Source organism: Salmo salar, chromosome 11 (assembly GCF_965601325.2).
Source record: "Salmo salar chromosome 11, fSalSal1, whole genome shotgun sequence".
NCBI classification, from domain to species: Eukaryota; Metazoa; Chordata; class Actinopteri; order Salmoniformes; family Salmonidae; genus Salmo; species Salmo salar.
The window spans coordinates 13126401-13138253 of NC_138301.1; the positions used below are offsets into that span (position 1 = coordinate 13126401).

Genomic DNA, 11853 nt, shown 5'->3' on the forward strand with positions numbered 1-11853 from the left:
ACAAGTACTTGGGAGTATGGCTAGACGGTACACTGTCCTTCTCTTAGCACATATCAAAGCTGCAGGCTAAATGTAAATCTAGACTTGGTTTCCTCTATCGTAATCGCTCCCCTTTCACCCCAGCTGCCAAACTAACCCTGATTCAGATGACCATCCTACCCATATAGATTGGCAGGTAAGGTTGCTCTCGAGCGGCTAGATGTTCTTTACCATTCGGCCATCAGATTTGCCACCAATGCTCCTTATAGGACACATCATTGCACTCTATACTGCACTTTATACTCTTATGTAAACTGGTCATCTCTGTATCACCGTCGCAAGACGCACAGGTTGATGCTTATTTCTAAAACCACTCCCCCCTATCTACTGCAGCCCTCATCCTCTACAAAATGACAGCTGTTTCTTTACCTTTCTCGTCATGAATATTTATTAGGCAGGGGCTGATGAGGCATAAATAGCTGTTGGGGAGGGGGGGGGGGGGGGGGGAGCACAAGAGCCTGCCCATTGCAGCATGAAGGAAGTGAGAGTGAGGAAATTTGTGGAATGTGTGTCAGAGATGTGAGTACAAATTCTAATCTGACAACAACTAAAAAACTGTCAAACAAGAGAGGAGAAATTCTCTCTCTCAGGCAGTAGTGGATCCAATTACTATTTCTATGACTATTTCAAAGTCTATGTAAAGTTGCATTTTTATTTATTTACTATAATTTATTTCCTCTATTTCCTATAAGTGCTTCCTGCAATATCGGAAGACGATGAAGAGGAAATGGAAAGTGAAGAAAATGATATAGGAGACAGATTTTGGCATGCCTACTTAGCTTGGTCGCACAAAAAACTGTTGAGCTACAGGAAGCTTACATTTGTTTCCAAGCAATATTAATGCGGGAATTGTACACCTTGTACACCATAACTCATCATCACTGTACACTGTGATACTTCAGTTGAAATGACTTCAAATCAGAGACATGTTTTGTCTTAGTCACCATTATTACCGCTGTATCTCACTGATCGTAATACAGAGAAAACTTGCTGGCAGCCTGTGGTGCCTTGTATGGGGGATGGTAGCCATGTGTACCATTAAGCTTCTTTGCTTTTCAGACACATTTTTTTTATATTGCCATGTATCTTTAATGTACATCATACAGGCACATAGATCATAATAGCATGGACTGACACACAATACATGCAATGTAGGCCTACCACAATAAGTACAACATTTTGTTAAACATTGGATGTCTATTGTATCAATAAAATCATAAGCCACTGAAAACAAATGTGGTTGATAGAATACAATATGTGTTCATATGTGCCCTAATCAAATAAAAGTAGGCCTAGCATTCACAGTAATTTAATTTCAGATGGCTATAGTCATTTGATTTATGTAATTAAATATGGTTTAACAAATAGTCCACGAATGTTCCAACCAATGATGTATATAAACCCTGGATCGCAAATGCTATGTAATGGATGTTGAGAGGCATGGAAGCCACAGGTTGGCCATATTGGTACTCCCCAGCAGGAGCAGCCCTCCATAGGAATGATTGTAAATGTTTCAAGGACAAAATTACATGTACTGAAGTATTTTTGTTGTTGTACTGGGGACAGTAACATTAGTAATCTAAATTATCTAATTATTTAAGGAATTTTTTTAAGTATATTTGCTCATTTTTTTATGCTTAGCTCACATAATATAATTTAAAATATTATTTAAAATATTCCATTTTGGCAATCACCCACCGTTGTACAAATATTTTGGGAGCTATAGAAATGCATTAATTAATGCCTACATTCGTTTTTGCCACATTTATACTATTACAGACACCTTAATTAATGCATTTCTATAGCTCCCAAAATATTTGTACAACGGTGGGTGATTGCCAAAATGGAGGCATGGTGGCTTCAACACAGCTCCTCCTTCTGGTCATCTAGTCACTAGTGTATGTATAAATCGTTGGTTCCAACTGAGCACTGTTTTCCGACTCTGTGAGAGAGTAACGCATGCTCAGTAGAGAGGATAAAAATGCAAGCATTATGCTGAACATTTTATAGTCTACTGTATGTAGCCTACTGTTTTTTAGGCTGAGTTGCGCGCATGCCCCATGTCATAGTAAAGGAAAAGCATAATGAAGTCTCTCTCTCATTGACCTCAGTGCGCATGGTCATTGCTTTTGTATCATTTATGTCCGTCTGAGCAAGATCAGCTGCACTTCATGTATTGCAGAAATAAGTTTTACGGCGTTGAAGTAGGCTTTTTTCAAAGGAGTCATCGGATAAGGAAACAGAATATGTCGGTAAATAAAGTTAAGAAAGTAAAAATGGCTACCAAATCATGTCCTGAGTGCGACCAACAGGTGAGAAAATGTATAGATATTGTTCATTTTGGTATATTTTGACTTAGTGATCATGTTGTTTTTCCTCACAAGCATGGGATTTAAAGCCACTGTGGGCTGCTGAAGTCCCTTATGGTAGCCTATGAATTCAGATCTGGATCAACATAGTATAATCTAATGCAAATAATCAGGCTAATCATTTAAATTAGTATATGCATTAGATCTCAAACACTATGTTACAATGTACATCAAATGCAGCTAGTAATTGCTGACAACGACACGTTGATTCGATTAACGAGTCGGAATGTTATCGCTCGCCAAATGTAGCTAGACGTTTCCTTATTTTTGATACACTGTAATACTGTAACCTGACTGAAACTGGTTTATCATCCTGATCTGACTTTGCCAATCATAGACTCTAGCCTTAGAACAATACCGTACGTTGAAATGTCGTTACATGTAGCTGCATTGCTGATATTTCATATATTGTCAAATTAACATATTACACAAATACATCGTATTTTATACCAAATGGCGACATTTGGATCTAGCATTTAGATCGTTTCTTGATGTTATTTCTGTAAACTGCATTGATTAATTGACTTATTTTCACAACTAACGTGTTGACGAAATGTAGGCTACCAGTCTACATTCAATTTGAAAACGCTTTATTCATTAGAATGTTTTAATGTCACCGCTGTTGTCGGCACGTGTCCAAAATATGTGATGCGAGTTTCAGCAAGATTGCGCCAAGGACTTTTTCATGAATTACAAAGGACAGTCTTCTAATATCTCAAAATGTTTGGGCAGTATAGTTATGATGGAGGTTAACACTGGCTACGCCCTTGTTTAACTATAACAAACAAAAAATACTAAACAAGTTTATATAGCTTCAGCAATGTAGCCTATGCTTAATAAAGGACTTCATCAAAACACAGTTGCTACAATTTTGAGGAATATTTGATATTAACCATGTTTGATCCTGTTTATTTTTTAGATCCCAGTTGCTTGCAAGTCTTGTCCCTGTGGCTATGTATTCATTAGTCGAAAGCTTCTAAATGCCAAACTGAATGAGAGATCACCACCAGCAATAGGTAAATTCACATAATTCAGGAGCCTAAAAATAGTTTCTTTGATGTTCTCTTCACACACTCAGTGTTACAATGTTTATTAACCTAGGTATTTTTGCTTATTATTATAATACATTCACATGAGATTGGGAATAAAGTAACCAGAATGTAATTGTATTAATACATGACTAAACTCAGCTAATGAATTGTATTCGTCTTGGTCATTATTGAATTGTCCGTTTTGTAATGAATTGTATTCATCTTGGTCATTATTGATTTGCCACCCCCCAGTTCTCAGTTGGATCAGAGTATAATTTTTGAGTGGTGCAGTGGTGGCTGGCTTAAATCGCTATTTGCTTGAGTGAGTAGCCTACTGCAAGAAGTGGGGGGATGGGATATTTAATTCCTGACTGAAAAGCTTGTTCCCTTCAGTTCTCTCTTGTAGGCTTCTGCAGTAGCATAAGCCGGCCTGTACCGCTCTCTGTGAAAAGTTAGATCTTACATTTAGCGGTAGAGTTAGATCATGTTGTCTTTCATGACATTTTACATTTTCAGAATACAGATATCTAACAGGATTTGATTAAACCATTTCCAAAAGGTGATCAGGAAAATAAAGTAGAATACAGAATTGTTATATAACCCATGGAATGCCAGCTCATGCTGCTTTGATCCTGTCAAATATGGAAAGTGTGAGGATTAGATAGATAGAGGGCACAGAAGTAAATAGCATAGTCAGTGTGCATGTCATCAATGTGCTACTGCCCATAGCCTTAAATAGCTTAGTACTACTTTATTACCTGATAATAAACACATTTATGCCATGTTTTTTTCATCCTTAGAGAATGAGAACCAAACGTGAATCAATACAATGCTGCTGTTTTTGATTTTTAAAGATGGAGTGAGTGGAATGCTAAATGTAGGCTCGCACTTAAAAAATAAAAATCTGGGTAGGGGTGAAATCATCTGTATAGGCTAACACAGTGCCTGAAGTTATGAATGGAATGTTAAACACAACATGCCTTTGTGAGCACTTTGGTTTTATTATACACTTAGAATTAGACAGTTTAGGGAGTTGAATTACTCACATCTTCTCTCGATTTATGATACAACATCATTAGTTTCACGTGATACCGAATGAACTTTGAGGTATTGTAGTTAATAAGTATCTTGAAGGCAGTCCATTTGAAGAGGAAGGTGTCTTGAATTTCAGCTCTGTGATTTTTAATGATGGGTTTTGGTTTCCACCTCTCCTTAAATAGTTAATCATTTTCCTCTCCTCTGTGTAATTTTAGTACTTTTTTTTGTAACTTTGAAACAGACACTAATAAAACATGATTATTGTTGAATATGAAGACTAAGGTTGCACTGAGAACCTTTTTTTCTGGATAAAAGTGCAGAGAGTTTTTTGCTCACTCAGGATTCATTAGTGGAACATATTTATATAAGACCGTGTTATTTTTCGATGGCCTTTTTTTAAATATCAGCTGTTCTTGACTATGAAAATTTAGCGTTGGAAAAGGTATGATGTTTATGTTATAGTATGGAATGCAATAGCTTTGTCAGACTGTTGATTATGTTACAATTTTATGAAAATATTGTCAGTCTGAAGAGGAAGTGTGTTCCTGTTTGGGCAAGCTGTTTCTAAGGCTAGAATTTCTGGGATATTCTGAAGTTGTGTGTATTCTCACAGCTGAAACGTGGTTGATGTAGAAAATATATTTTCAGGCCTTGTCCAGACTTTGAAACACTCTATTGAATTTAATAGCAACACTATTGCTATGCAATTATTACAGAGTTACTAAAAAACTATGCAATGATATGTTAATACAATATTGTTAGTAGTGGGTTGCTACACAGTTATAAAGCGTTACCCTTATGGGCACCAAATATTTGTCTATTTGTATCACAATTTTATCTGCCGCTTTCAATCCGTGCTTATTTTTAAACCTAAATACTCCCAAGTGCACACTCACTACCTACACCACTGAGGAAGCAGCAATTGTGGTAATTAAAGATTCTGTAGTGGAAGGTTTTTTAAAAAGCCACTAGACAGAAACTCCCAGTGAAATATAGGCCTACTTCCTGCTCTGGTAATAAGATCACTCCACTGATTCAATGACTTAAAGTGGTTTTGAGGCAACAGCACACCTAGGATGCTAGATATGGAATGGAATCACAGGAGTTATTCTGTTGTTATTTTAAGGCAGTATTGTTGGTGTGTTGGAGGAGGGGGGTTGGGAAGAGAAAAATTTGAGGCTAAGATGTTTGATACCATATGCCCTTCCCATACATTTCAACAGGAGTCATTGGCATAAGACAATTTGTCCTTAGGATGTATGATGCATTTGACACTGTGACATATTTGAAGGCCATATCTTATTATACATTCATATTCCATTTCCATATTGCATATTTTTAGGGCTAATACAATTGTAAAAACTTATTTTTCTGGTCTTTTCAGACAAGTTGGATGCAAAGAGGAGGAGAACTGAAAGAATTCGCAGAGAGAAGATCAACTCTCCATCAACCAATGACATGGAGAACAGAAGGCGATGCCGCTCTAACAGCCAATCGGATCAGATCCGGAGAGGGCGGGGCAGGCCAAAGACAGTTGGGCTGAAGAAGCAGGAGGAGGAGAAAGGTAATACAAGAATAAAAAGCCTCTATCAGTGACACTCAATGACATGGTGCAGTTATAAGATATTAAGCGTTTCCAAGATACTTTCTAAGCTTTATTATTCATTGTTTTGTGCTGACACTTTTAGTCATGTTTCAGTATTTTCCAGTCACAGGAGTTAAGGCTGGTGATTAGTGCAGTATTGGGACAGAGCTGGGGGATTTGTGTTTGGATGAATGATTTACAGAGAGGGTTGCTCTCTTCTCTCACTCATGAATTAATCATGGTGTCCCTGACTTTGCCTGTGCTTTAGCGGCTGATCTATGAGGAGAAATAACATTATGCATGTTCATCCTCTGTTGAAGACAGAAATTATGTTAATATATTGCACAAGGTTATTGTTGTCACATGCAAATGATGTATGTTTGTCAATGGTTTTTCTCTATTAACCAGGTATGTTGTTAATTCATTTTTGTTTGTGTTTTCTTTTACCAGAAAAAATTGAGAAAGAAGTTGATATCTATGCCAACCTCTCAGATGAGAAAGCATTTGTGTTTTCGGTGGCATTGGCCGAGATCAACCGAAAGATCCTGGGCCAAAGACTGATCCTATAGACAGACCAGATAGTTGCTGTGAGGGATTGACATGTGAAACCTAAGATTGTTACTGTGGAGAGACCCATGGACCACCACAGTGTGTCTAACAGGGTATGAACTCTGACCCAAAGAACTCCCTGTCGGATTGGTCGAAGCCTTGGGAAAATGGAGATGTTGGGGAACATGGAGAAGCAGGCAACTGTTCTGCTCAAGAGGAAATGTTGGAACCAACTTTTATCTTTAGAGAGTAGATTATGGAATTGGAGTGGGTAGGACATCTGAATATTTATCTTTTAATCAAATTTTATATTATATATATTAGATGATATGGTATAGGTATAGGATTCATCACCTTGTCAAACAAGAAAGCTGTCAGTAACAAATGCAAAACATTGATAATTAAAAAAGGGCATAAATGTGTTGAAGTATGGAGGGCCATCCAAGCATTGTAACTGGCTTCTATAACGTTATTGGCTTGTACTGCTAGTAAACACTGTTTATTTAAGTCTAGATGCCATTGGAACATAATGTTCAATATATTTTGTATCATGCTTAGGGCTTTGGGAGAAGGCCTTGTACATTTGTATTTATAATGCTTGTGTACCATCTTAATTTAAGTGCATATTATTTTATCTTTTGTTTCATTATTGGTGACTTGATATTAAATATGTAATATTTGACACCTGTCATTTAAATGTCAAAGGCAAATCCTCTTTAATGTGACTTCTTTTGTCATTAAAATATATTAATCACAACCACCGCTGTCAGATTTTGGGCCTTAATGTGCAAATGTTAGTTTTTATTTAAGAGTGTGTTGTACTTTGTTGATTTACTGCACATACACTATAGTACTAGTGAATGGTGTGTATTACCCACCCTCTCATGTCTATACGTTACCCTGCAGCAGGCAGTGAGGGATGGGCTGGGCCCTTGAGACACCTGTTTGTAACCTGCCCATTTCTCCTGGAGACAGCTGCTGCTGCCGTTTCTCCAGCTCTGCTCTGCCTCCCTCCACAGGGAAAGGCCCTGCCATTAACGGTTCATCCGTCTGGAACACATCCCAGTTTCCATAGAACTCTCAACAGATTTCAACCTCACAGGGTAATCCTGTTGGAGATGTTTTCAACTGCCTGGCCTCTTCTTTGTTCACCAAACTGTATTGTATACATGTATGAATGTACAGAAACATGCTTACATCATATCCTGGTTATTCATACAATGAGTGAAACCTGAGAGGAAACACTGCTGGCATTTGAAAATGCAATGCAGGGCAGTTAACGATGAGCTGTAATGAGACTTTCTTCTTGGTTAGGAAAAGGGTTCTGTGTGCTGTATTATTGACACCTCAGTCCTTGTGAGAAACTGTGGCCATTCAGTGAACTAGAAAGAGGCAGTGCTCAGCATGCCCCTATGTGAAATACATCTGAGTTAAAACAAAAGACAGTGCAGTTCCTATAAGGGGAAAAGTAATTAATTAGAATCTAAGTGAAGTAATGCAAAGGTTATTTGAGAGTTGGATTAAAGAACTTTGACCCTTAAATTGACAGAACCCAGATGGAGATTCATAAGTGTAGGGCATTGGCAGTATATGGCTGTAAATTATCCAGGATGCATTTTTTTTATGTCATGGGGATTATGTAGATTGGCTGCCTAAAACATTGTATTAATTCCCCCCAAATAGTCAGAGGAGACATATACACAATGAAGAAGGGATTCAGGGTGAACCCGGGATTTTCTTTCTTCTCAAAGCCATCATTTACATAAAATACTTGAGTAAAGCCTGTCTGTTGCAATGCAATACCACAGGAGATGGGTGTCTACTTCCACATTGGGCCTCTGAGTCGAATGCATTCAAACACTGAATAATGCACATCCATCCTCTATCTACAAGCACATTTGAAAACAAAAAGGCATGATGATATTAGTCAACTACTGCTCCAAATACTGAAACTCAATCTTAATGATCTTCTCTGAGAAAATGACTATTTTCTGTGAAATGTAGAACATGATATAAGAATCGATTGTTAATGGAAATCACTCAGGCAGTCAGACCTTATTTGGATCTTTTAAGGGCAGAAGGATAAAGGACGCTACCTGATGAGCACATTTCAGAAATGACGCACTGTTCTGTGAGAAAGTTCCATGATGACAGTAAGACTGTTTGCAGATGGATCATTACAGCATATGGCTGGTAGTGGAGCTGAAATGAACACGCTGAGGCCAGGCTGGGCAGGGCTGTTAACGATGAAACGCCTGGCCCAGCCTGAATACCATGCCCTATTACCACATGCCCAAGGAACACTGAGATCCCTGGCTTTATATCTAACAGGAAATAGTGAAGTGAGCAATATTGAGCACCCAGGCCCATAGACAGAAAGACGGAGAGAGAGAAGAGGGGTGTAGGGAGAGGGAGAGAGAGACATGTGCACACTAAAAGTCAGTTATTCTTACTTAAACAAAGTTGCTGTTTGTTCAGTGTGGAGTGTTCCCCCAAGTCACATGACTCGCATGTGGTCTCATTAACCAGGGAGAGAGTTCTTTGTTCAGATCTTGGCACATGTAACCTGGCTACTTTCCAATGTAACATGAGATACTGTATATTATTAGCTTTAAATTCTTCAGGAATTTGAGGACAATTTTATTATAATAAAAATGATTAAACATACAGTAGCTAATAATCCTTCTAACATTATTATTTTTAAATCGAATCTGTTCGGTTTATTAACTGCACAATATGATAGCTTGCATATAATCCATGCTTGTCAGGCGTGTTTGAGTAAGTTGCCTACTGGTAAACAAATGTCAAACTGTGAACCACCCTCCTCATGTCCTATAGACCAACATTTAAATGTTTTCCCTTTCTCTCCTATAGACCCTACTCCCTTCATAACATGTGCAATTACTGCATGTAAATGTATATTTGAGTGCCTTTACACAGCTGCCACTCTCTGTTGTTATTATCTATGCATAGTCACTTTAATAACTCTACCTACATGTAAATATTACCTCAACTAACCGGTGCCCCTGTACATTGACTCTGTACCGGTACACCCCTGTATATAGTCGCGCTATAGTTATTTTACTGCTGCTTTTAAATTACTTGTTCCTTTTATTCCTTATTCCTTTTTTTTTAAAACCGCATTGTTGGTTAGGGGCTCGTAAGTAAGCATTTCACTGTAAGGCCTGTTGTATTCGGCACATGCGACTAATACAATTATGATTTGATTTGAATGTGCGATACAGAATACATGGATTGTGTAAAGTGCACACTTTATCATCACGTTTGTAAACATCAACACACAGTCAAAATAATGACATTATTCAACAAGAAGCCATTTGACAGGAAGAACATGATATTTGCCGCCTAATGGGAAAAGAAGCCTTGTCAAATAAGATAAGAAAGAACCTCTAGACTGACTACAAGGGTTATGTGCTAGCGTTCAGATAGCCAACTGCTACGGTGATATAGAGAGACCAGATTCACTGCCTGTCATTTGAGAAAAGGATTCATGCTGAAAGCCAAATCATTTGATTCATTCAAATGACAATTCAAAGCAGAACACATGTGAGTTGAATTGTGCATGGTCCTTTTCTTTGGCATTGAAATGTTAATATGCTATGTAGTCTCTCTTTCAACCACTGGAGGGCAATCCAGTGACATTATAATCAAGTGCTTAGTTGACATCATTTACAGTAAGTGTTCATTTTTGTGAAATGGTGATCTCTCAGTCTCCTCTGCTATGACATCATATATGCCAGAAAGAATTTAATTAAATGTCTTCAAATGAACAAACCTCACATGAAAAGTGGTTTATATAATTATAAGCCACTCTACTTCAAGGAACATTAGTCAGTCCAACTATTTTTAGTGAAACGGATTGATGGATGAAGAGAACATGAGAGGAATCTTCCGCCTTCGTTGCTTGTTTCCTTCTCTGACTCTGGATTTAGATATAAACGGTAAGGAAACCAATGGAGGCTGCTGAGGGGAGGGTGGCTCATAATAATGGCTGGAACGGAGTAAATGGAATGGCATCAAACCATGTGTTTGATGTATTTGATACCGTTCCATTTATTGCGCTCCAGGCAGTATCACGAGCACGTCCTCCCCAATTAACATGCCACCAACCTCCTGTGGTAGAAACATCTCTTTCAATGAAATACTGGACAGTCATTTCGAGGTTCTAGCATCCAGGGGACCACTACAGTAAGAGAACAGCACTGTAAACAACATGTTGTTTCAGGAGATGAAACGTCCCTGTTAAGTCTTGTTCGGGAGAATCATCCCGCTTTTCATTTATATCTAAGAGTCATGTTAGAGTGCATGTGTATCCGTCTCGGAGGGCACAGTGGGCTGTTTTGACAAAAAAACCTTGGTCGTAGAGAACAGGACATTGAGTACCATGCCACATTAAGTGAGTCAGAGGCAGAGACAAGGACGACAGCATAGGCAGACACACGTCAGGCATCCAAGAAAGACAGATTGTGTAAAACTTAAGACAGAACGTGTAAAACTCTATACACACCAGTAATGACAACAGTTTGAATCATGCTGTTCCCTTACCCACCAGCTGTCCTGTGATGTCTAAAGGCAGACAGTTAAACTGAAGCATCATCCACATCAGAAGGAGGATTATGACATTGTAACAGTCCACCGACACACCAGCTACACACTAGTACATGCTGTTCATAATAGATATGTCATAAATGTGGCTCAAAGATGTGTACATACACAGTGACACGTTAACAGGTCAGCGATAATGAAAATGTGCATTATCATCATCATCATCATCATCTCCTTAGGACCATTGTGACATCGTCCCTCTGGCGTGCATACCTCTTCCTGCATCATGGAGCTGACACTTCCCCTGTGGACACCAGAGCCTGCAGACAATACTCCCAAAATACCCTGCACTTCTAAACAAGGTGTTCTGTCTGAGGAGGAAAAAACTGCAGTGGGATGCTTGCCAGGAGGTGAAGACTTTTCCATTCCACCTAAAACCCTGTTGCTGCCAGGCTGAGAGGAGGCCTCTTTATCCCTGAGTCTAAGACTTGGGTGGTTTTGAGGTTAAGACCAGCAACACGATGCCACTGCGTTTGAGTGTTGGTGACGCACCTTCTGTTGCCCCAAAGCAGATTTGTGTGGGATCAGATCCCTAACAGGTTCACACACGCACGCACTCAAAACACACACACACACGGAGGGGTAAACAGGGTGGGGTAAACTGGTATTAACCTCA

The 11853-nt window shown here is 38.7% G+C and overlaps 1 protein-coding gene across 1 annotated transcript; it reads left to right on the forward strand.

The window, feature by feature from the left end:
- Positions 1–1994: 1994 nt before the first annotated feature.
- hdip1 (HDAC and MIER1 interacting protein 1) lies at positions 1995–6983 on the forward strand. The gene is made up of 4 exons (XM_014126511.3): positions 1995–2351; positions 3328–3424; positions 5862–6041; positions 6513–6983. The coding sequence occupies exons 1-4, from the start codon at positions 2211–2213 to the stop codon at positions 6629–6631; spliced, it is 537 nt and encodes a 178-aa protein (XP_013981986.1). The 5' UTR covers positions 1995–2210; the 3' UTR covers positions 6632–6983.
- The last annotated feature ends 4870 nt before the right edge of the window (positions 6984–11853 follow it).

Excerpts from the sequence above, each read along its gene's own strand:
- hdip1 (XM_014126511.3), top strand. The coding sequence starts at position 2,211 with ATGTATTGCAGAAATAAGTTTTACGGCGTTGAAGTAGGCTTTTTTCAA. Across the intron at positions 2,352-3,327 it reads GTCCTGAGTGCGACCAACAG|ATCCCAGTTGCTTGCAAGTC; the intron begins GTGAGAAAATGT and ends TTTATTTTTTAG. Across the intron at positions 3,425-5,861 it reads GAGATCACCACCAGCAATAG|ACAAGTTGGATGCAAAGAGG; the intron begins GTAAATTCACAT and ends TGGTCTTTTCAG.